Raw genomic sequence first — 26,192 nt, 5'->3', positions numbered from 1 at the left:
ATATGATTCGGCTTCAAATCAACAATATTTATTGTCTATCCGGAACAAATTTATAACGCTTTTTATACCGAAGTTGGATTTTTCTCCAAATACAGGCAACTTTCCAAACTTCGGAAGTAGTGCGCTGGATTCACCTAAAGATGCGCTGAACAACGCATCAATTAGTTTGACAGATAAAACTTCGAAAGAAAATTCGGTTCGGAAGTCCCGACCTCCGAATTCTAATTTGGTGCTACGCCGACAATATGCATTGATTTATGAATAACAATATTGTTGATACAACCATAATATTTGTTTCAACCATTCTTTTCAGCTGTCACTGTCAAATAATGCTTCAGAAAATAACAATATTCATGGTTGTTTTTACATTCGAAATGCTGCGAAACTACTTTGTCGACAATATGATGACAACAACAAAAGAGGAAAAAGTGACAGAAGCAGAATCGAACTAGTTACATGGGGAATGAGAGTCATCCACCTTACCTCAAGCGGTTTCCGAATAAACTGATACGGTTGATCAAGGCGACGATGGATCGGGTGATGTGCGTAGTTCGAGTTTCAGGGGCATTCTCGAGTCCCTTCGAAACGCGCAGATGGTTACGGTGATGGTCTTTCGTGTCTGCTATTCAACATCGCTTCGGAGGGAGTAATACGAAGGGCAGTGATTGACACGAGTGGTACGCTTTCCACGAAGTCCGTCCAGTTATTTGGTTTCGCCGACGACATTACCAAACTGACTATCTACAAAACGCTTATTAGACCGGTAGTTCTCTACGGACACGAGACCTGGACGGTACGTGGAGGAGGCGAATGAACCACGAGTTGCATCAGCTGTTGGGAGAACCATCCATCGTTCACACCGCAAAAATCGGAAGACTGCGGTGGGCCGGGCACGTAGCCAGAATGTCGAACAGTAATACAGTGAAAATGGTTCTCAACAATCCGACGGGAACAAGAAGGTACACAGCGAGCAAGGTGGATTAATCAGGTGGAGGACGATTTTCGGACCCTCCGCAGGCTGCGTGGTTGGCGACGTGTAGCCATAGACCGAGCTGAATGGAGAAGACTTTTATGTTATCACAGGCCACTCCGGCCTTAGTCTGGTAATAAATAAATAAAATTCAATCATACAATGCAAGATTGAAACAACAATAATGTTCAATTGAATCAAGTAGTGAACAAGTGTTGAACCAAAAACATTGAAGATTGAAACAACAATCCACCTTGTTTGATGCAACAATCGGAATATTTGTTTCAATCACCATGAAGGGGTGGCCTAATTGGGTTGATGGAATCATGCGAGGTGACTGACCTGAAAAAAGAGGTCATGACCCTAGAATTCGGGAAACAAGCCCAAAACCGGACACTTATCTAACGCAATTTGAAGTGAACGGATTAAAGTTTGAAAACTAGCGAAAGTTACCGAATTAGAAGAAGTTGAAGTGAGAGAGTTTGTGGAAGAAGACCAGGCGTAGAGGACGTCAGAACTCCGCCGTTTTTATAGTTAAACCCCATCAAGAACCGCCATCGTACCCAGGTTCCATTGTCGGCCTGATTCGGCATTGTTCCGCCGATAGCCGTTCGGCCATCTTATTAGTCGTTTTGGACCGCGGTGAAAAGCGAAGAGTATCCCCAAGCCACCCCGACGTTACTACCGGATCCGTATTGAGCAGAGTAATCGGCTACCGACGCGCAGGTGATCGAAGAAGGAAAGTAGAGAGGAAGTAGGAAGTCGCGAGGAAAAGAGTCCACCGCCGCCGCCACGTAGGCCGCCGGAGGGTGCAGGCCTGTATACTATAGCGAGTGAGTGTAGAGACCGCCAACGCCGGCGTGAATGAGCTTGCAAGGAAGGAAGAGGACGAGGAAGGACCGGTGTCAAAGAAGGAAGAAGTGGAGTGGTGGAGAGTTGTCAGGAAGCGGGGCCCCAAGGAAGACAGGTTAGCTAGGCTAGAAAGTGAAAGAGTGGAGAAAATAAAGTGTCGCAATGTGAAGCTCTGCGGTTTTCCCCACATTTTGATTGCGAGAGTTCCCTGCCCGCGAGTAGCTTGAGGTGAGCGTGCCGACCCTGAGGCCATTGATTCAGGGAGTCTCAGCATAGCTCATACCATACTTAACCAATTATTACACAGTGTATCGAGAATGGGGTTAGAAACCCTGTTGGATTACTCAAAAGTGGACTGTATAGGTGATTCTTGGATGGTGCGGATTGTGGAAGCAGATCTGTGGATAGGGATTGTTGCTCGCGTCCCGCAGTGACGGAGCCGGGTGGGAGCAGGAGTGCTAGATTACTCCTTCCCTGGATGGCCCGCAGGCTGTGAAGTCCCTGTGACTTCACCTCGATGGTGGTGGACTGGACCAGTCTCGCTCGACTGGCAGCACCTCAATTACACTCAATAAACACTACACTTTACGGAAGGGAAGTGCTCATCCTAGAGCACCACGCTACTATGTGGGCGGACTTTAGGACTTCGAAACGAAACACCGGATAAATTCACTTTACACAGGATTTATTAGCATTTTCTCTTTCACTAATTACACTTCATTAGACCGTTTGCCGGGTCTTATAATACTTAAACTCACTTGCCTTTCGCCAGGCTAAACTTCTTATCTATGCTATCACTACTTATCACTACCTTTAGCCAGGTCAAATTCAAATTCAATACTTATACTAACTTGCCTTTCGCCAGGCATAAATTCATAACTATATTGATTTTATTGCGCGACGAGCGCGCATATTTATATCACTCTGCCACGCATTCCAGAAACATCACGCAGCACGTGGAGTATTCCAGGCGTACCGCGTACGTTGTCGATGATGATGATGATGATGACGATTGCCATTGCGCGCCACTGCACAGTGACACATCTCTCGCTTTCAGTGGTACTCACCGCGGCGTCGCGTCGATGATATGCTGACACTCACTCTCTCGCGTCGTCGGCGACGGGTGCTGCTTCGCTAGATGGATAGACGTCGTGTCGGTGCTGCTGTTGTTGTTTATGTTCCCATCGTCGTTCTGAGCGTCGAGTGCATCAATCGATAGTTTGGAGGCGCGTGCTGTTAGTGGTTAAGAATTTCATCTTTCAGTCCGCCATGCGGACTGAACATTCTCCCCCCGCAAGAGTGGTAGCCGCAACGTTTGGTTCAGACGATGAGAGGTTGTCAAGTATTGGTAGTAGTGCTAACTTGTAAATGGATCGCTTGTATACCGCCGACTTGGTTTTCACATCCACAACTCTAACTAAACCATCCGCTCCTGGATATACCTTGTCTACGTGGCCTAGTCTCCAGTTTTGAGGTGGAATATTATCTTCCTTCAACAAGACAACTAAACCAGGTCTTACACTCATTTGCTTTTGAGTCCATTGGCCGCTAACATAATAATTGCTAACATGAAATATTCTCTGGACTATCTGCTCCAAGAGTGTTCTGGCAAATGGCTGAGAATTCTATACATCTCGCTACGGACTGCGGCAATAAGGTTCCGATTAACTGGGTTTATATCAGGTTGGATGTACTGGCCTTTGTCTTATTGGGGAGCTGAGAGTGTCTTATTTGTTTTGCAACTCGTTGCAAATCGATGTAGAGAAAGGGATTCAAATTTCTAAGTCGATGATTTTGTCACCTGTCTTCACTTTTACTAACTTATTCAAAAGCAGTCTGGATTCTCTAGGTTCAGGAACGGTTAGATAGGATGAAAGAACTCGTTTTTCCCTTTTCTCTCGAGAGTTGGACAGGAAATGCAATGTGTAAGTTACACTTCGCTGCGTTTTCCGGAAAGATTCAAACATATAAAATATTGGAAACTCGTCGATTCTTGTTACTGTGTAAACAAATACAGTTGGCTTCAAATCTGGTATCTCGTTGTCACCCGGAAGGTCGACAACATCGGCTTCATAAACTTTCATATGTAGAACACTGGGTCTATTCCACCACATGTCCTTCTTAACCAACTCAGTGGCAGTTTGCTCTCGAGAAACTGTAATAGGGTTATCTGACGATGGGCGAAGATTGGCATGATGAAGAAGATACCATTTCTTCAGATCGGGTGGATCATTGGATGCCTTGACCTCTCTCGATTCATAATCTTCAATTAACGCTTCGTATTGAGTTTTCAGATCAAGGTTTCGTACTAATTTGGCTCTTAGAAGATACCAACGACGCAATGTCATATGACGAGAATCTGACAATTGCGCTATACGGTCGTTCAATGGAAATTGAAACACGTAACGATCGGTTTCGTCACGACGATGAGTTGCCAAAAATCGGTCCTCACGCACTTTCTCCTTGGTTGTTGGTACTAGCTCCGGATCCACACTTTCTATTTCCCAAAACCTCTGCAAGAGCTTATTGACTGGATCTGCACTAACAGTAAGCGATCTCACAACTAATCCTGAACTCTGACCCTGGAAATAGTTACCTCCTACTAGCCAGCCTAATCGAGAATCATGAAGTCCGGGAAGATCGTCCGATAGCTTCATGTAGCCTGGTTTAATAATGTCATAGAAATGATCCATTCCAATAAGCATATCAATCTGGTTTGCTTTATGGAAACTTGGATCCGCAAGTTGAATACCAGGTGGGATATTCCAAGACCCAATGTCAATTGTGAAGGAAGGTAGAAGACCGGTAATTTTAGGCGACACAAGGCAGGACAGGGATAACTTGAAGTTATTGCATTTGGAGCGGATTTGGACTTCACAAATTTGCTTGATTGTGGATTTAGCACTACCAATACCAGTTATGGGAACACTCACCTCTCTTGTTGGAACTCCTATTGCGTTGGCCAATGATTGCGTGATGAAACTGACCTGAGATCCACTATCCAGCAGGGCTCTGCATTGATGAGGCTTCGAATGCTGATCCAAAACGTCGACTACAGCAGTGAGCAGGAACACTTGACTCGTTTGTCGCACTGGAACTGATGATTGAACTGCATTCGTAAAAGCGCCGCTAGTCGAGGGCTTGCACAATGGAACTGGAACTGCTGCTTCTGCTGGAACAACTGGAACAGGTTGCTGCTTTGCTTGTTTCACCTCGCTGCTATTCTTCGGTGATAGGATCGTCTCTTCCAAGTGTAGCAAAGAGTGGTGTCTTTGATGGCACTTGGTACAGGATTTCTTCGACGAACAATCTTTAACTCGATGTCCTCGCCGGAGGCAGTTGTAGCAGATCTGCTTCTCTTTCACGTTGGCGATTCTCTGACTGACCGATAACTTGTTGAATGCCGAACAATTGAATGTGTAATGATTCTCGGCACAAAAGCCACAACGTTGTACTGCCGGGGTTGGCGATATAGCAGTATTGATCTTCGCTGGAAGATGCTTCGATGGGTTTGCTTTGATTTGCGGTCTTCGCTTGTACTGGCTGTCATTAGCTGTTTGGCATCTCTCCAGGACAGACACACGTTCCTTCAAGAAATGTATGGTGTCTGCATATTCAGGTAACTCTCCTTTCTTGACGGTTGATTCCCACAGCTTCTTGGTTTCATCGTCCAAGGCTTGAGCAATCAGAAATACCACCATGTACTCCATGTACTCGATATCTCGGCGAAGTCCTGACCCAGAAATTTGAGGTTCTCCACGTGACCATCGAAAGTTTCCACCAATGCTCGCAGTTCACTGTAGGATTCATTGGTGAGTCTTCTCACGCTTAGCATGCTTGCTAGGTGCTTGTCGATCATCCGTCGTTTGTCGGAAAAACGTTCCTCGAGTAATTGCCAAGCACGCACATAATTGCCGTCTGTGATTGTTTTGGCGTCAATCAGACCGGCGGCGTCGCCAACTAGAGCTTTCTCTAGATGATAGAGCTTGATACGGTCTGGCTCATTGGACCTGTCTACCACGTCTCTGAACATAACTTTGAATTTTTCCCAATGCTCATACTTCCCGTCGAATGTCGGTATGGCACGTGGTAGGGATGGTTGGATGATCAGCGGTTGCTGGTTTCCGACAGGCTGTGGCCCTGGTGGTTTATCAATTTTCTCTAACCAGCTTTCAAGCAGCATGGATACTTCTTCGTACAGCTCAACGAATCCGAAATAGATATCGTCTTGCTCCTCACGTTCGACAGGAAGAAACTGGGCGATGATTTCCTGATGAAGTTTGGTAAACTCTGCGTTGGCATTCTCGACACTTCGTTGATACACTTTCAATTGAGCGGTAGTTAGCTCAGTGTTGTCCTCATTTGCCTTTTCCAGGATGGTTTGGATCCGAATCACATTGCGTTTTGTCAATCCACGATTGTGGACCAACAGTTCAATCTCCTGGTCAGCAGCACTATCACTTTTAGTTGCCTCAGGATTTTTCTTCACTGGTGTTCTTTTGGGAGGCATTTTGAAATATTTATCAATCACTACCACTTGAATTAGATAGATTGTTCACTTTGGTTAATGTTCGATTTTCAACTTAGGTTCACTTGTTTCACTTTGTTTCAATTCACACGATTCACTTCTCCGGGTTCCGCTTCTCTGTCCGTATCCGCTGGCCACAACTCGATGTATTCGTTCGTCGGTTGACGAGTCACTCGATCGGATCGGTAATGCTCGCTCGCATTCCGCACACTATTGGATACCGGACAGTACTGGACTGATGACCGGTTTACTATAGATTTACTTCCACCAAGTATCTGGATTTATGCTACCGAGACAGGAACAACAGCAATAGTCCGAATGTGACGGGATTGCTGACTGCTATCGGGAATAGCAGTGGAAATGGAAATCGTCTCAAACGGCTGATTGTTAACACACTTAGTTGCGGGTGCAACTCTCAAAACGACAGCAACCGTCTGAGCGAGACGGGGTTGCTGACTGCTATCGGTAATAGCAGTGGGAACGGATTGTCTTAATCAGTCAATTGACGACACTCTGCTGCGGATGCAGCTCTCGGAGCATTAAATCCTCATCCGGCTCGAAGGACCAAAAAAATGTTGGATTTCTCAAAAGTGGACTGTATAGGTGATTCTTGGATGGTGTGGATTGTGGAAGCAGATCTGTGGATAGGGATTGTTGCTCGCGTCCCGCAGTGACGGAGCCGGGTGGGAGCAGGAGTGCTAGATTACTCCTTCCCTGGATGGCCCGCAGGCTGTGAAGTCCCTGTGACTTCACCTCGATGGTGGTGGACTGGACCAGTCTCGCTCGACTGGCAGCACCTCAATTACACTCAATAAACACTACACTTTACGGAAGGGAAGTGCTCATCCTAGAGCACCACGCTACTATGTGGGCGGACTTTAGGACTTCGAAACGAAACACCGGATAAATTCACTTTACACAGGATTTATTAGCATTTTCTCTTTCACTAATTACACTTCATTAGACCGTTTGCCGGGTCTTATAATACTTAAACTCACTTGCCTTTCGCCAGGCTAAACTTCTTATCTATGCTATCACTACTTATCACTACCTTTAGCCAGGTCAAATTCAAATTCAATACTTATACTAACTTGCCTTTCGCCAGGCATAAATTCATAACTATATTGATTTCCTATTGCGCGACGAGCGCGCATATTTATATCACTCTGCCACGCATTCCAGAAACATCACGCAGCACGTGGAGTATTCCAGGCGTACCGCGTACGTTGTCGATGATGATGATGATGATGACGATTGCCATTGCGCGCCACTGCACAGTGACACATCTCTCGCTTTCAGTGGTACTCACCGCGGCGTCGCGTCGATGATATGCTGACACTCACTCTCTCGCGTCGTCGGCGACGGGTGCTGCTTCGCTAGATGGATAGACGTCGTGTCGGTGCTGCTGTTGTTGTTTATGTTCCCATCGTCGTTCTGAGCGTCGAGTGCATCAATCGATAGTTTGGAGGCGCGTGCTGTTAGTGGTTAAGAATTTCATCTTTCAGTCCGCCATGCGGACTGAACAAACCCTGTTCATTCAAAGAACTTATCCCTTAATGCAAAAAGTAACTATTGATAGAGATTTTTTTAATGGATTGAAGCACAATAATTGTACAGCCTTATTGAACTTTGTTGATGCTTTGGTCCGTGACTTCGTGCTAAGTAAGCTGAAAAAAAATTATTGACTCTTATCAACCATCAAACTGCATAGAAAGATCCGGATTACGACTGTTGACATATAAAAAGATATTTGATGTTCTGGGCTTTAAATTATAATTATAATTCAGCCATTCCATAGATATCGAACAATGTCTTGGAATTCAGAAAGTAGAAGGTTGATCGTATAAATAATCGAAATGATGTACCGATAGTAGTTTATCTAAAAGCTCAACAAAACAACAATTGCGCAGGGTTGTTTTTCAGAAATGAATTCATTATTGCAATTTTCGAGACAAACATAGCTTACGGTAATGAAACTGAGAGAAGAACAATTACCTTTTGCTACGACATGATTCGTTGAAGGTTGAGTTCAGACGTAAAGCAAAAATCCAAGCTGCCAACGTACATAGTTCTGAAAGAACTGCAAACATCAACTTTTGAATATTCAACACCAACTGAAGCGTCGGATAGAATGAACAAGTTGACTAAACTATTTGGGTTTCAGTTGCAGTTGTGCATTCTACGTTCCGTTCGGTTTGGCTCTTGCGAATAGTTCCCTTCTCAGGCAAAACGGAAAGCTTTTTAGCATTTAGCTGCATCCTACGGACAGATGAGGAAACTGCAACAAACATATTAAATCCAAGCACACAAAACACCGAAAGGTATTTTCCAACTCGGGAGTTACGCTTCAAAGGTGGAGAGATGTTTGAGCAACATATGTGCATCATATATGGGTCATTCCGCGCCAAGTGACCGAGAAAAAGTGAAAACTTGCAGGTGAATACCATGAATCTCAACCAAAATAGGTGTATCTACTTACTTTGGGCTTACATTTTGAAAAAGCATTTGATCCGACCGTCTGAGCCGCCCTTCCGGCCAAACACTCCTCCCCGTTTTTGAAGATTTTTAAAAACATGCCATTTTCAATAATCGATATCTCCGCCCCTGATAAAGCTACAAAAAACGTTAGCACCAGTTTTCCGCTTGAAATTTTGTGAAGATTTTACAAAAAATATTTCAGATGCAAAGCAGTGTTGCCAACTACATTATTTTTATAAAAAAAATAAAAAATAGCATTTTTCTCAAAATACGTATAATTTTTTTTTTGATTTCTCAGCGGATTTGAGTTTATCAAGCAATTTCCTGTCAGAAACACTTATCGTTACAAAGTAAAATGAGCAGTTGCTGAGTTATGACGGTTTTAGTTAGGTATAATCGAGATTTTCATTCAGCATATCGTTCAGTTCGTTCTGTAAATGTAAACAACTATGATAATGTAGTTTTTTTAGTTTTACTCGAATAATTTACAAAAAAAAAACATATTTTTGCAGCACATAATGCTTTTGAGGCCAGTGATGCCAGATTCCCACTGAATATGTTTTAATGGTTTAAAGTTAATTTTGCAATTCCTGATCATAATACCTGGTTTACAGTTCGTCTTTGATTGATAAAACGGCCTACTTTTCCATCCCAACGCAATGGGTGATGTAATGACCATTATGCAACTCCAATGGGTTGCATAAATTTCATTATAGCACTCATTTTGGTGCTGTAATGAAAAACAAACATTAGGACAGTAGTTACATGACTGCATACTGTTCAATTAGCTCTGCTGGTAGACTACAAAGTCAGTTAGATAGATCTTTAAACGAGGGAAATGCTTTGATTCCATTAACTTCAATGAGATCACGTTTTGCTCCCGTAAACATCAGTTTGAAGTACTCGTGGATTACACATACATACTGTATACTGTATGCTAAAACGCATTCGGGCAGCCGATGTTCGGCGAATTTGATAAATCCAATTTTGTAAAAAAAACATTTTTTCCTTGAAGAGGGCATATATTTCAGACAGATTCGCTAGAACCAAACGCTTCTGCTTCTGCATCCGTTTTTCTCCTTCACGCACGCTTTTGTACTCTTTTTCCCTGCCAGTTCCTTGCTTACGTCGGCCTCGCGATAGAAATCCTGAACTTTTTGTACGATTTCTTGTTGGAGGAGATTACCCCTCTTAAGATTGGGGCAGCATAAAATACCTTTTGTGTCAACGCATTTTTTCATGTTCCTTACTAAGCATTCTGAATACTGAAATTCATCTGAAGATAATCAAATTTTGAACATAACATTTATAATCAATAAGGGGTGGCCCATAAACCACGATACATTTTCGAAGCCCATCTTCTTTAATTCCTTAGTACAGAGGTTCCCAAACTTTTTGGATACGCTAGGTGGGTCTAGCAGAATCCAATATTGTTTGCGACCTTCAAGGTGCAACATGAATTGATTTTTAGAAATTTGATAAAAGTTATATAACTCAGCGAATCATAATAAATTACTTTATATTCCTTCATTGATTGGATTTGGATTGGTTTTAGATTGGATTTGGATTGAATTTCAAACGATTTGGATTAGTTTTGTATTGGATTGAATTTGGATAAGATTTGGATCAGCTTTGGATTGGATTAGATTTGCATCTGAATTGGATCAAATTTTGATTGAATTTAGATTGGATTAGATTTAGATTGAATTTGGATCTGACTTGAATTGGATTTGTATATGATTTGACTGAATTCTGATTTGCTTTGGTTTGAATTTGGTTTAGATCTTCTTCTTCTTCTTCTTCTTCTTCTTATTAGCATTACATCCCCACACTGGGACTGAGCCGCCTCGCAGCTTAGTGTTCATTAAGCACTTCCACAGTTATTAACTGCGAGGTTTCTAAGCCAGGTTACCATTTTTGCATTCGTATATCATGAGGCTAACACGATGATACTTTTATGCCCAGGGAAGTCGAGACAATTTCCAATCCGAAAATTGCCTAGACCGGCACCGGGAATCGAACCCAGCCACCCTCAGCATGGTCTTGCTTTGTAGCCGTGGGTCTTACCGCACGGCTAAGGAGGGCCCCAGATATGGTTTAGATACAGGTTGGATTTCGAATAGATTTTCAATTGAATTTATATTGTTTTTGGATTGGACATGGATTTTGACGACCAGCACAGTTCAGCATTCATATTTTCACCTGTTTTGGATACCTAAAGAAAGTTATTTACTTCTTAAAATTTGTTGTTCTTTATTCATTCGTTTATTAGTATTCCATAAGTAATCCAAATCATTTCTTATAAGATTCAAATCTAAAAGCTGGTATACATTTTTAGGCCAAAAAAGGGACTCAAGTATGAATCAAGAGTTGTCTTTCGCGGCACATCAATGATTATTCCGCGACTGCCGTGGGGGCCAATAAGTGTTTTTGACAGGAAATTGCCTGTTAAACTCAAATCCGCTGAGAAATCAAAAAAAAATTATACGTATTTCGAGAAAAATGCTTTTTTTATTTTTTTTAGAAAAATAATGTAGTTGGCAACACTGCTTTGCATCTAAAATATTTTTTATAAAATCTTCACAAAATTTCAAGCGAAAAACTGGTACTGACGTTTTTTGTAGCTTTATCAGGGGCGGAGATATCGATTATTGAAAATTGCATGTTTTTAAAAATCTTCAAAAACGGGGAGGAGTGTTTGGCCGGAGGGGCGGCTCAAACGGTCGGATCAAATGCTTTTTCGAAATGTGGGCCCAAAGTAAGTGGATACACCTATTTCGGTGGGAATTCATAGTATTCACCTGCAAGTTTTCACTTTTTCTCGGTCCCTTGGCGCGGAATGACCCAAATAAGATTTAATAAAGCTGCCATATCTCAGCAACGGCGCATTTTACTTTGTATCGATAAGTGTTTCGGACTGGAAAAAGTCTGTTAAGCTCGAATCCGTTGAGAAATCGTAGAAAAAAATATACGTATTTTGAGAAAAATGCTTTTTTATTATTTAGTGAGAAAAATAATATAGTTGGCAACACTGCTCAGCATTCAAAGTATTTTTTCTAAAAACTTCATCAAATTTCAAGCGGAAAACTGGTACTAAAGTTTCTTGTAGCTTTATCGGGGGCTGAGATATCGATATTTGAAAATAGCATGTTTTTAAAAATCTTCAAAAACAGGGAGGGGTTTCTGGTCGAAGGGGCGGTTCAATCACAATGGTCATATGGTTATTCAAAATAATGGACCAAAATCAATATGTGCTAGGTACTTTTCATTATTTTTAAATAGGTTAATTGCACGTGCTCGGTCACTTGGCGCGGAATGACCCATATATGATTTACAGCAACTCGTATTTGAGTTGAATTGAATGTTCTATTTTAGATTGAGCCAGCTTTTTATATATCATGCTATTTCATTGCGAATGTTAATCTTTCAGTCAACAAACTTGTCTACCCAAAGATGTTGACTATTATATCCTACCTTCGGTCATTTTCCATAATCGCTTTCCAGCAATTTTCGTATATAAACTGTTTATTCACACTGAAGTGACAAATACCTTATACATTGGCTACTAAAAGCTGTGACACATCTCGTTTGAACTTACTTCCAAGTAGCATGTAGCAGTCCGCATTATCCGGCCTAAGGCTAATGGCCGCTGCCAATGTCTGGAAAGCGCTGACATATTGCTGAGCTGGAAAGAGGAGAAGGATGAACATCGGAGAACAGCGTGGGACATTATTCCAGGCAATTATCCTTGAACGGAGTTTGTCCCTTCCCTTCCTCTACATACGAAAGGACTTGTTATCGTTTCAGCAAGTATAATGCAACACGGAATACTGCGAAGGAGGGATTAAGCGATTGACTTACCTGTAACCAGGATCAGGCCCAAGTTGTAGAGTGCGTTAAAGTTTAATGGTGCAACCCAAATGGCTTTCTTCAAGCATGATATAGCCTAGAAACAAGATTGGGTGTGATTTTAGAGGGAGAGAAGTTTAGTGAAGCTTGGCGGTTTACACAAAAAAAATCTACAAATGGCCGAGAAAATCTCTATCGTAACATATCTAACATCTAATCGTTATATATTAGATTTTAATTTGGCCTTTAGGATTGCAAATGTGAACAAGACATAACATTTATGAAGATCAAAATTTGAAAACAAATTTTTATTACAATTTGATGTTGAGAGGAAGAACTGTTCAAAAATACTTAACTTCACATGTTTTAAGATTTCAAAAATGTTGCTGACTTCAAAATATGAATTTTATTTACTTTCGGTATGTAGACTTCAATCGGGGATTGAATCAATTGTTTGAAAAAAAAAGTCAATAGTTCTTTTTATTTTACAATTACAAAATCGCAAGGATGGAACTTTAATAGAATATCAAAAAATAGCTCTCTTGAAAATCGCTTGCACGAATATTTCAAAACCATGAAACGGCTCCTGCTCAGAATTCGTTCAACCTTTAATTCCGACTAAATATCACCATTGGTAACAGGCAGCAGCAGCAATGCAATTGTTATAATTAAATGGATATTCATCCCCGAGCAACTTGAAATGAAAATATCTTGTATCTTCTTGTATCAGTCTACCAACGCACCTAAGCTGCAAAGAATTCGCAGAGCAACAAAAAAATCATCCTTCGCCACCGAACATCGGTGGTGTACCACTTTGAGTAAAAGAAAGTTCCTTACCGCTATGTACTTTTGCTTCTTGAAAAAACACAACCCAATGTTGCTCCAAACTTCAGATCCCTCATCCGGCAGATTCGAAATTCTCTTGTACTTGTTCAGCGCACCGTCGATATCGTTCTTAGACTAAGTTTTCCAAACGGAGGGAAAGTGAAGAAATGTAAGTAACTGTGTCGGATCCAATTATCAAAGCAGATTATTTTAAAATTACCTGAAGAATGGAGCCCAGCGCCAGCAGAGCGGTTGTACATTTATCGTCTATCGCAATTGCGTCCAAAAGTTTCTCGAATGCCCTTTGGTATTCATTTATCTTCAAGTACAGTATACCAATCTGAACCATCAGTGCGACGTCATCCTGAGAAATTCTGAAACGTGATAGAACGCACACTGACTGGCAATTTCATTCCCACACGTGCTGTATCGAAGTGCAACTTACTGCAGACAATTTTCAATCATCTCGATTGCCTTCAGATTGTCTCCCTCTTCGATGTATATTTCGGCCAGAATTTTGTAACTATCAACGTGCTTACCGCACATGATGGATTGTTTCAGATACTCCTTGGCTTCGGGTAGCCCTGCCTTCGGTTGGCCAAAGCTGCGGTAGAAAAGTTCGCCGATGTGGTGATAAACCTCGTGATCCGGTCGCTCAAGTAAAGTTTCCGCTTTGAGAAATACCTCCAGTGCTTGTTTGAAGCGACCCATTGAGAAGCTGCAGAAAAGACGGGTCTGGTGAGTAGATAGGTCCTTCGCTACGCACAGCATTTGAACCGTTTGTTTGAGAAACTGCATATGTAACACTTTTGGCCAAAATGAGATTTTTATATATTCTGAATCCTCGTCCAAAAATACATATACGAAATACAAAAAAATACAAAATACGAAAAAAAAATTTTTGTTCAGAAATGTATGAAAAAAATAGTTTGTTTGAGAAACTACATATGTCCACGTGCTTTGAAGAGCAATTGTGGAGTACTGCTTACATTTTTTGCACTAAAAGTGCCTTAGGGTGTAGAGTTTTGCCAAAAACTATTGATCTGTATCGAAGAAATTGAAAGATTCTTTGGAAATTTGTTAAAAAACTGTTTTTTGTTGTTTTCTCGAAATAGTGTAAAATAGACTTATACAGTTTCTCAAACAAATGATTCATTTGTCTATAATAGTCACTGGTGTTACTAGAATTTGCACTAGGGACATCTACAAAATATACGAGGATTTTTAATTTTGTATATCTGTGCTATGATCAGATCATTATCGTTCTTGACAGATTCGTTCTCACAGTGAGTAGTAGATTTCAATAGCAATCATAACGTGCACCGAATCACCTTTATAAAAAAACTTTATTGCTGCATAATTATGAATCCTTTGGTGCACGCTATCCTGATAATTTCCAATTAAGGGTATGCGATAACAAACTTTTTTTCTGGCGAAACGAAACAAAATTTAAAATGTTCATTTTGTTTCGAAACGGAAATGAAATAAAGATTCATTTTCGCAGCTTCGAGACGATACGAAATCAAGCGAAATCACGAAACGAGATTTTTGGTTTTGTCCGCGGAATTTTTGTTTTGAACCATTCTTGCATTATTTGTGTTTCAAATACAATTTGAATTTAATGTTTTAAAAGGTACATATATCTTTTGCGATCAGCAGCGTTTTACAATCTATCTCACATTAATAGATACAACCCATTTTTTTAGATAACTTATTTTTTCGGGGAAGGGTCATTTGGCCGAATGCCACTAGGCCGAAAGTTGTTTGGCCGAATATACCATTTGGCCGAATATACCATTTGGCCGAACAGACCATTAGGCCGAAAGTTATTTGGCCGAATGGGTCATTAGGCCGAAAGTCATTTGGCCGAAAGGGTCATTTGGCCGAAAGTGTCGGTTGGCCGAAAGGGTCGTTTGGCCGAAAGGGTCATTTGGTCGAGAGGGTCATTTGGCCGAAAGGGTCATTTGACCAAAAAGGTCGTTTGGCCGAAAGGGTCATTTGGACGAAAGAGTCATTAGGCCGAAAAGGTCGTTTGGCCGAAAGGGTCGTTTGACCGAAAGGGTCGTTTGGTCGAAAGGGTCGTTTGGCCGAATGGGTCATTTGGCCGAAAGGGTCATTTAGCCGAAAGGGTTATTAGGCCAATAGTGTCATTAGGCCGAAAGTGTCATCTGGCCGAGAGGGTCATTTGGCCGAAAGGATCATTTTGCCGAATAGGACATTTCGCCGAATAGGTCATTTAAAAAGTGAGAAATTAGGAATGAGAAGAAAGAAGTCTCACTTCGCACTCCTCATTTCTCACTTCTCACTGTAAACATTAAGTAGCGTGAAATGAGTAGTAAGACGTTTCACTACCCACTTTGCACTACTCACTTTTCACAGTGAGAAATGAAAAATGAGGAGTGTGAAGTGAGACGTTTCACTTCTCACTCCTCATTTCTCACTTCTTGCTGTAAAAAGTGAGTAAAGAAATGTCTCACCACCCTCTTTGCACTACTCTCTTTTCACAGTAATAACTGAGAAATGAGGAAAGAGAAGTGAGACGTCTCACTTCTCACTTCTCATTCATCACTTCTCGCTGTCAAAAGTGACAAGCCCAAAGTGAGTAGTAAGACGTCTCACTACTCACTTCATGCTTCTCACTTCTTACAGCGAGAAGTGATAAATGAGGAGTGAGAAGTAAGACGTCTCACTTCTCAATCCTCATTTCTCACTTCTTACTGTTAAAAAAGTATGAGCGTGAAGTGAGTAGTGAGACGTCTCACTACTCACATTGCGCTTCTCACTTTTTACAGCGAGAAGTGAGAAGTGAGACGTCTCACTTCTCACTTTTCATTTTTCTCTTGAGACGTCATACTACTCACTTTGCGCTTCTCACTTTTGAGAATAGAGACGTCTCACTTTCACTCCCCATTTCTCACTTCTCACTGTGAAAAGTGAGTAGTGCGAAGTGGGTAGTGAAACGTATGTTTACTTATTTCGCGCTTCTCACTTTTTACAGTTGGAAGAGAAAAATGAAGAGTGAAAAGTGGGACGTCTCCCTTCTCATTCCTAGTTTCTCACTTTTCAAATTAACTATACGGATAAATGACCTATTCGGCCAAATGACCCTTTCAGCCAAACGACTCTTTCGGCCAAATGACCCTTTCGGCCTAATGATGTTGTCGGCCAAATGACCCTTTCGTCCGAATGACCCTTTCGACTAAATGACCCTTTCGGCCAAATGACCCATTCGGCCAAATGACCTTTTCGGCCAAACGACCCTTTTGGCCTAATGACCCTTTCGGCCAAACGACCCATTCGGCCAAACGACCCTTTCGGCCAAATGATCCATTCGGTCAAATGACCCATTCGATCAAATGACCCATTCGGCCAAACGACCCTTTCGGCCAAATGATTCTTTCGGCCAAATGACTTTCGGTCAGATGGGTTTCGGCCTAGTGGCATTCGACCAAATGGCCCTTCCCCTTTTTTTCAGTTGCACCGATCATAAACATTTTTTTTATTTGGCTTCAGGGGTCATCAATATGAATAATGAGCAATTTTGTTTCCTTCATAACTTTGCTTTCAAGTAACAAATAGTTTCGCAACAACAACTGCCTTTCAGCCTGAGAAGTATTCTATGTAGTCAATGTGTTGATAATATTGGCCACCTCACGAAACGGTCTTGCACATAAAGCCCTATGTACAATTCCCGTCAACATGAACGTGAACAAGAGGTGAGAAAGAGCGATAATTTCACAGCGAACATCGTCGTGGACAATCAAGTCTAGTTGGAAGTGTTGAATTATTTGCCCACGAATGCAGGCAGCAGTAAGGGGCCGTACACTTATTACGTAAGATTTTTCCGGGTTTTTCGACCCCTCCTCACCCCATGTAAGATTTTTTTTCAAACAAATGATTTTTTATTTATATGGTGCGTAAAATATTGACCGACCCTCCCTCCCCCCATAAGTGCTTACGTAATATGTGTACGGCCTCTAAGTGTGCAGTAGTAAACGAAGAAAATATAAATGATACGGTATGGTGTTGATCATGTTGTTTAATTTCAATCATCTTTCGGGATTTTCTTGGCATGCAGTCTTAATTCCAGAGTTAAAACAGGGTTTTACTACTGTCCGACGTTTCGGCAATTGTATTTTGCCTTCTTCAATGGGAGAACTATAAAAATTAGGTGTATTATAATTGTTCATAATTTTGTATGTTCGTTAACTTACTAGTGGTCTGTTTTTTGTCAAAATTGTCTGTCTTAACATAAATCCGTCTTTGGGTATTAGGTTTCGTATCACTGTTTGTATGAGATTGATGAGTGTAATGTAATAATTGAATAAATGTTGTTACTAACGTGTCATTTGGGTAATTTTTGCCTATTTGTCCTCACTATTTCACTATTTATAATCTGTACTGCTTACTGTCTGTTACTTTGTAATATTGTGTTTCTGCGTGTCATCAGTGTATGTATTTTGTTTATAATTTCAGAGTAATTCGTATTTAGTCCTTCTGTATCTGTTCGTTTGTTAATACTTGTTTCTTGGTTGTGTATCCATACCATCTCCAGGAACGGTAGTATGGTCTTCTTCTGTGTTTCGTCGATTATTGTAGGTTTGGTGAGGTCGAAGCGGTGGTCGTAATCAATACAGTGTGTGATGAGTGCAGTTTTTTCTCTGAGTGTTTTTACTGTATCGTCCTCGTGTGTGTGTCCAGAGTTGAGCAATCTCTCAAGTTTGTTTTGGTCACTCCTGTGACCGGACAGTCTTGTTTTCAGCAAATTGCTCGTCATGCCTATATAGCTGCCATCGCAATCTTTGCATTGCAGGCAGTATATTAGGTTGTGTCGGTGATCCATCGGCAGTGGATCTTTGATGCGTGTATACAGGTTTTTTATAGTGTTATCGTTTCTTGCTATTATTGATATGTCCGGGTAGTTTTTCTTGATAAGTTGTGTGATTCTTGGTGTTAAGGCTGGAATATACGGTAGGGACCTGTAGGTTATATCGTTGCTGCTGTTGTTTACTGTGGTTGTGTTGTTTGTTTGATGTTCCTTCACTCGGTTCAGGCATCTGTTTACTAGGTTTCGGGGATAGTCATTCATCAAAAGATTTGTTGTTATTATTTCCTGTTTTTCAGAGTCGGTTAGGTTTGTGGATAGCGTTTCTACACGAGTGATGAAATTGTGAACCACGTTTAACTTTTGATTCATAGGATGCATTGAATGAAAGTTAATCATCCTACCAGAAGCAATGGATTTACTGTACCACTGAGTTTTGATCGTGTTATCCGGTTGTCTTATAACAGTCATATCAAGGTATGGGATTTTGCCGTCGCATTCTTCCTCAAACGTGAACTGTAGTTTGTTGTGGTATGAGTTGAAAGTGCGTAGTGTTTCTTGTAAATGATCGGCTTCCAGGATTAGAAACAGATCGTCTACATATTTTCTAATTACTGTTATGTATCGTCCGACTGTTGCCATAGCGTACGAAATTAGAGTTCCCATCACTAAATCAGCTAGTACAGGAGATAGAGAGTTACCCATTGCAGTTCCGTAGATCTGTTTATAATGCTGATTTCGGAAAACGAAGTAGCTTGATGACATGCAGAAGTCTACAACTTCTAAGAACAGATCCAAACATATCGTAGTGTTAGGTTTGATTCTGTCCCAGTTACTGATAATATCACGTGTCACGAGTTCTCGAGGGATGTTGGTGAAAAGTGATATCACGTCGAATGATACCATCACTTGTCCAGGAGGGATGGTGATTGTGTTGATATACTTGCAGAACGTTGCAGAGTCTTTGACGTTGTATGCGTTATCTATGGATGGTTGGAGGATGGAGCATACATACTTGGATAGCTTGTAGTTGGGACTCGTCATACCTGGTACGACTGGTCGAAGTGGCAGATTTGCTTTATGGGCTTTGGGTTGCCCGTAAATGCGGGGGGAGGTGGCGGTGTAGGTTTTTAGAGTGGTGGCAGTTCGGTAATCTATCAGCTTGAGTTCTTGTAGACGTTTTACGATGTTGTTATTATTTGTTTGGAGTATTGATGTGGGGTCCCTTTTGATTTTTTCATATGTACTGGTATCACAGAGAAGCGTTTGCATTTTTGCATCGTAGTCCTGCAGTTTCATCAGAACAGTACGGTTTCCTTTGTCAGCTGGTAGTACGCAGATTTCTGGATGAACTTTTAGAAATCTGACGGTGGTGTTGCAGGCTTTACTGATGATTTTAGAGACAGGGTCGCTGTCGTTTGTTATGATGTTTCGGTTGATATAGTTGTGGATAGCATTGGTTACGGTGCAACGAGTTCTATCCTGGATTTTCTTATCCGGATGTAGTTTTAGTATGTACTCTACTTCTGCCATTAGGTGATACATTGGTGTTTGTGCGATGTTCTTGAACGGTAATGCAAACTTCGGACTTAAACTTAGAACCATTTCAACATCCTTGGGGATGATTGTGCCTGTTGCGTTGAAGATAGCTCGTTGATTGCTTGATGGAGATTGTGCGGTATTCCTGATTCTAGTTTGTTCCTTGAGCTTACGGAGCTTTCGCGATGTTTGCATCACTTTGTGGTTGTATATTCTATAATATGCTGCTTCTTGAGAGAACAGAAACTGGTTGTATGTTGCGTGATCTGTTATCTGGACGATGAGATGTTTGTTTTTGGATATCTCGTGCTGTAGCTTCTGTATTTTGAAGAATGTGTTTTCTATTTCGATGTTTAGTACAGATTTTTGGAACTTCTGGGTACGCTTATTTAGTTTATTGCAATAAGGGCTCCGTTCTTCAAGCAACTCATAAGTGCATTTAAATGTGTTGCTAATGTGTGTTGGAAAAATTCCAGACCTTCTACAGTTTATAAGAAAGTCTTTCCGTGAAATCATATGTGCTAGTTTTCGGTTATTAGAAGCATAACTTTTCATGAGCAAGGTGATGGACCTTCCAAAGCGTTGGTCAATACTGTTGTAGAAACTATGATACGTAGTAGTAGCCATCTTGAGTTATATATATAGGCATGACGAGCAATTTGCTGAAAACAAGACTGTCCGGTCACAGGAGTGACCAAAACAAACTTGAGAGATTGCTCAACTCTGGACACACACACGAGGACGATACAGTAAAAACACTCAGAGAAAAAACTGCACTCATCACACACTGTATTGATTACGACCACCGCTTCGACCTCACCAAACCTACAATAATCGACGAAACACAGAAGAAGACCATACTACCGTTCCTGGAGATGGTATGGATACACAACCAAGAAACAAGTATTAACAAACGAACAGATACAGAAGGACTAAATACGAATTACTCTGAAATTATAAACAAAATACATACACTGATGACACGCAGAAACACAATATTACAAAGTAACAGACAGTAAGCAGTACAGATTATAAATAGTGAAATAGTGAGGACAAATAGGCGAAAATTACCCAAATGACACGTTAGTAACAACATTTATTCAATTATTACATTACACTCATCAATCTCATACAAACAGTGATACGGAACCTAATACCCAAAGACGGATTTATGTTAAGACAGACAATTTTGACAAAAAACAGACCACTAGTAAGTTAACGAACATACAAAATTATGAACAATTATAATACACCTAATTTTTATAGTTCTCCCATTGAAGAAGGCAAAATACAATTGCCGAAACGTCGGACAGTAGTAAAACCCTGTTTTAACTCTGGAATTAAGACTGCATGCCAAGAAAATCCCGAAATATCTAAATTACAGTCGATCCATCATCATATTTCAATCATCTTTTCATTTAAATGTTCGGAAATTTTGTTATGAAAAGTCAGTAGATACGTATACTAAATAATTTCTTAATGGCAAATTTTCATCTATGCTACCAAATGTATACATTTTGCACCGTTCGAATTTGAATTAACAAGTTCCGGTAGTCAATTGACCTGGAACCAAGTATTATCTTTCGACTGGTATGCATCAAAGGAAAGAAAAACACATTTCGTTAAATTAGCTAGGGGGGATGACGGCTTTGGCAGGTTTTGTTATATTATTGTCAGGGGGTTTTCTATGACGGATTATGCTCAAATTTGGCCTAAACATTCTTTGCATATCAAAAAATATTGTGGCCAAATTTCATAGACAAAAACCCCCACGGCAATAATAGAACAAAACCTGCCAAAGCCGTCTTTTCCCCTATGTAATTCTTTACAGGATCATTACAAAATGTTTACATAAGTTGGCCCATACAATATTGCTAGATTCTTCTATGTACAAGAATGTTGGATTGGTATACAAATAAAAAGTACTTATAGTTTTAATGATTTTCTTCGAAATGTATAAAGATTAATTTATCAACTATATGTTGAATGAAATAATATTTGATAAATAAATTTATGGCGGTGTTTGTCAGAATTTTGGTCGGCGGCGGGCGGCAGCGTTTTCGGCGTCACTCCAAAAGTCATTTTAACCGGCGCCGGTGGCGGCGCGAATCGGCGTGGCATTTTTTTATTACGTTTCCTTAAAAAATTTTCGGGATATTTTCAGGACTTCCATTTTCAAAGGAAGAATCTTTTGAATTTCGCATGAAAAATCTAATGAACTTCTGCATAAAATTTTATAAGTTTTTCCTAATTTTGGAAATTATTTTCGAATATAACTACTACTTTGAAGTTTCGAGAAACCTTTGGAATTACCAAGAGAAGCTCTTTAAATTCCCAAATAAAATTATCTGGAATTTCAGCATAAAATTCGTCGCAATTTACATAAGAAACTTCAGAATTTCCACGAGAAATAGTTCTTAACTTCTACAGGAAAATCTTCGGAAGATCACGGAAAGTTCCTGATGAGCTTCTGTTGAGCATTCGTCGAAATTTACACAGACAATCATTCATAATTGTATGAGAGTGCAGCTGGTAGAATGGGTATTTTACATTAGCTTTCTCAGTCTAGAATAATTGGCTAGCTTGGCTCCACGGGAGACTCTAAGAAGTTTTCAAGGAAAATTCTCTGGAATATTCACGAGAAATTCTCCGGAATTTTGAAGGAACCTTCTTTAGAATTTTCTGCGAAGGATTGCTCAAAATGTAGATATCAATAATCTTAGGATTTCAACGAAATTGTAAGGAATTATTAGATTTCTACGGGAAATTCTTTGTACAGTATAGGTTCGGTAACTGATAGGTATTGTTTTGAACTGCAATACAATAGTTACATCAGTTTTGCAGTTATCGGACAGCTGAACTTCAAAACGATTTCCAAGTCGATGATAGCTGCATTGCACTGCACAATCAGGTGCACTTTTATTGCATCTGACGACGTTTAACAATAGTTTGACGTCAAAGTTAACGAACGGCATTCGCTAACTGAAACGAAAACATGTTCCAGTTATCGAACGTCTAGTGTATTGTCCATAAGAAATTCTTGGAAAATTTCATTGGCCGAAAGCGACATACGGCTGAACCGGTTATTTGGCCGAAAAAGTCGTTTGCCATAACAGGTCGTTTGGCCGAAATGATCGTTTGGTCGAATAGGTTATCAGCTCGAAACTGACGTTTGGTCGAAATAGTCATCGGCCATTTGGCCGAAAATATAGTTTGGGTCACAGGTCATAGGGCCAAATTTCATAGGGCCAATATTCATCCGTTTGGCCTAATGACATTTACGGCGAAAATGCCTTTTTGTCAAACGACCGTTGAACGAAATTTCGTAACCTCTCTTCTTTTTAAGTCGATACTGGCTTTTAAGCCAAAAGTCATCTAGCCAATTCCCATTAAACCGAATTGAACGAAACTGTTATCAGGTCGAAAATGGTTTGACCAAAAATGGAACTGGAAATTTGGTCATTCTGCAAAACAACCCTTTCGGCCAAACGGCATTTTCTGTCAAATGACCTGTCACGGTAAACAACTTTTTAAAAATGTTCCTTTTAGATGTATGTCGCTTTCGGCTAACCTGAATTTTCGGTCACACCAGTTTTGACATGATACCCGAGTAGCACACTTGTCACGTATTAGTTACTGTGACTCATATGTAACCAAATTCAGTCGCATTGGAGTTGCTGCAACTAAATCGATCCGGACTGTACTACTAGGGTAACAGATCCGTTAAACGTTTAGTTTTGCTAAATGGTACTTGTCTAGATTTCTTTTGGTCTAAAGGCTTATATCGACTTATAAGAAGAGAGGCTACGTAATTTTGTTCAATGATCAATTGACAAAAAGGCCATTTAGCCAAACGAGTGGCAATTTTTGACCATATTACTAGTTCTGTCATTGACATTTGGCCAAATGGCCCATTCTGTCAAAATCCTTTTCGGCTAAACGGCATTTTCGGCCAACGATTGTTTCGGCCAGACGACCAGTTAGGGCAAACAATTTTAAAGATTTTTTTTTATTCCAATCCTTTGCAGTTTTCACACGAAGTTTTGCTTAGTTTTTACGGACAGCTTTTCGAAATTGTAACAAGAAATTATATGGAATTTTCATATTGCGGATTTCCAAAAATTTGCAACGGCGTAGAAAATTATAGATCAGCGGCGTGGAAAATTTTAAACGGCGGCCCGCCGATGCGAAAATGTCGGCGGTGGCGGCTATCGCTTGGCGACTGCAATTCTGCCGCCGTATGTATGGAAGCGTAAATGGAACATTCCTGCAGTAACCCAACGATAGAATCGCGGCGACTAGCTGTCGCCGTCACGGCGATGAAATCGCTTAGGTCTGAGGGAGCCTTTAAAATGGGCGACAGCAACACACAAAGCAGGAACCCACCCGAAACTGATTCAACGAGAACAGTAAACACTCTCGGTCGATGTGAACTCCCAATCAAGATCAATCTTTTCTCCTTGTATTTTTGAATTTACCACAGCTCCACGGTTATGTTCACCGTCGCGTTTACAATTGGGGTGAGCTCACCGCAGATACGATTTCACGATAATTTCACAGGCATGACCGTGGAATGCTCATAAATCTGATATTATTGATGTATTTCAAGTTTTTATGCATCTTGTATGCCTTTCATTTGAACATGATTTCCTCACGATTTGGTGTGTATCAAGAAGTTATTATCGAAAAACAGTTCACGTTCACGTTCACGGAAGGTGTAAAGCGTGCTTAACTCGGACACGGGACATAATACACGCCTTTTCTAAACACTTCAAGTAATTTAGTTCAGTTTTATTAAAGTGAACTAAATGAAATTCTTGGGAAATCCTTCTCTGGAAAGATTTAGAGTAGGTTTTTTCATTTTAATCACTTTGACTGGCGCAATTCTAGCATTTACGAAATTTCCATTTTGATCACATCCAGTGATTTATCATCGCTGGGGAGATCATTTAGGACTACTTTGAACAATAATTCAGTTTTTGGAGAATGTACTACGGTCCACTATGATCATCCTTGTTATAGCTCTTAAAGTTCCACACATAAAGGTTTCCCAAGTAACATTTTGAATTTTAACATAGTCTATTAGCGGATTTGGAGCACAAATTTTCAATAAAAGTAATATCTACATATCAACCTCTTGATGTCCGCTATAAGATTATATTATGACCAAGTGGACCACTCTTGAGAACGTCTTCAAAGCAAGTTCAAGAATGTTCATAAAACTGCCATAAAACCGCTGTCAAAAAAGGGATTTTTTTCCGTGGAGCTTTTTGTTATTGTTTTGGAGAAAAAGGGAAATACTAGAAATGGATAAATAAAAAACAACATTCATGGACCTTGATCATGGATGAAAAATATTATTCAATAATCGGAAATTGGATGCCCCAGAATTCGTTCGCGTGCTTACAATTTTTATGCGCGTTCGAATTTCTGGTGAAACCAGGTAAGAACATCAGTTTATTAAAGCGCGCCGTCGTAATATTGTAGTTTACGGCTTATTAATTAGTGCAAATATTAAATCGATATGCTGTCTATTTTTCTAGTGGCATTCCGATTCGTATATGCTAATAGCATGGCTGCTACACTAGAGTGATTCAAATTTTGACTTTTTTGTTCTCCTATGCTTAAACAATGGCATTTTCCATTTTAATAATCGTCCTAAATTTTTAGCTAATTTGGATGTAATTTGACTGAGCACAAGCAGTTTGAAGCTTGTATGAAAATTACTATGAAAACAGTAACTTTTGTGAAAAGCCGTTCCCCATCATTGCCCATTAAACTCAAAAAATGTATGAATACGTTGGCAACATAGGAAATTTAACAAGGGAAAATATCGTCGTTGTTGCTAAATGATTTGATGCTGGCAACAAAAGTTATTAGGGAAATACTGAATTGTGGGAAATTCAATTTAACACTTAAAAGAATAACATCAATATCAATAATGAGCCTTTCTGTTTTCTTTATAATTTTGATCACAAAAGTCAGATTGCTTCGCAACAACAACTGGCTTTCGATTTAGGATCTATTCTATGATGGCGATGCGTTAAAAATATTCAAGTAGATTCTGGGCTGCTTCACGAAACGATCCTTTACATAAGTGGCAATTCTCATAGTAATTTTCATATAACCTTCAAACGGCACGTGCACAACCAAATTACATCCAAATCAGCTAAAAATTTGAGAGGACTATTAAACTAGCAAAAACAATCGTTTAAGCACAGGGGGGCGAAAAAGTCAAAATTTGAATCACTCTACTGCTACACTGTGGGCAGTTTAACGGTCAAAATAAGATTTGCATAACTTTCTAAAATAATTTTTTTTTTGCT

General features: G+C 40.3%; 2 protein-coding genes and 1 long non-coding RNA gene across 4 annotated transcripts in view; 1 reads left to right on the top strand and 2 right to left on the bottom strand.

The window, feature by feature from the left end:
• Nucleotides 1-26,192, bottom strand: part of LOC134215334 (Bardet-Biedl syndrome 4 protein homolog) — a 43,663-nt gene that overhangs the window by 6,807 nt on the left and 10,664 nt on the right. The window contains exons 4-8 of one of the 2 annotated variants that reach the window (XM_062694548.1): nucleotides 13,948-14,220; nucleotides 13,723-13,876; nucleotides 13,515-13,637; nucleotides 12,690-12,774; nucleotides 12,427-12,513 (exon numbers count right to left, since the gene is read on the bottom strand). In XM_062694548.1, the coding sequence (XP_062550532.1) occupies nucleotides 12,427-12,513; nucleotides 12,690-12,774; nucleotides 13,515-13,637; nucleotides 13,723-13,876; nucleotides 13,948-14,220 (722 nt within the window). The remainder of the gene's footprint in view (nucleotides 1-12,426; nucleotides 12,514-12,689; nucleotides 12,775-13,514; nucleotides 13,638-13,722; nucleotides 13,877-13,947; nucleotides 14,221-26,192) is intronic. The other variant, XM_062694549.1, reaches the window with a different exon arrangement.
• LOC134215335 (uncharacterized) lies at nucleotides 17,562-18,802 on the bottom strand. Its single transcript, XM_062694550.1, has 2 exons — nucleotides 17,845-18,802; nucleotides 17,562-17,787 (listed from the first exon to the last, which is right to left on the bottom strand). Exon 1 carries the CDS (start codon nucleotides 18,796-18,798, stop codon nucleotides 17,908-17,910), a length of 891 nt encoding a protein of 296 aa, XP_062550534.1. The 5' UTR covers nucleotides 18,799-18,802; the 3' UTR covers nucleotides 17,562-17,787; nucleotides 17,845-17,907.
• On the top strand, nucleotides 20,536-21,267 carry LOC134215336 (uncharacterized). Its single transcript, XR_009980118.1, has 2 exons — nucleotides 20,536-20,948; nucleotides 21,006-21,267. It is a non-coding gene; the product is annotated as an uncharacterized LOC134215336 (long non-coding RNA).

This window comes from Armigeres subalbatus, chromosome 2 (assembly GCF_024139115.2).
Source record: "Armigeres subalbatus isolate Guangzhou_Male chromosome 2, GZ_Asu_2, whole genome shotgun sequence".
NCBI lineage: Eukaryota > Metazoa > Arthropoda > Insecta > Diptera > Culicidae > Armigeres > Armigeres subalbatus.
This window is presented reverse-complemented; position numbering and strand designations above follow the sequence as displayed.

Excerpts from the sequence above, each read along its gene's own strand:
- LOC134215335 (XM_062694550.1), bottom strand. The coding sequence starts at position 18,798 with ATGACTGTTATAAGACAACCGGATAACACGATCAAAACTCAGTGGTAC.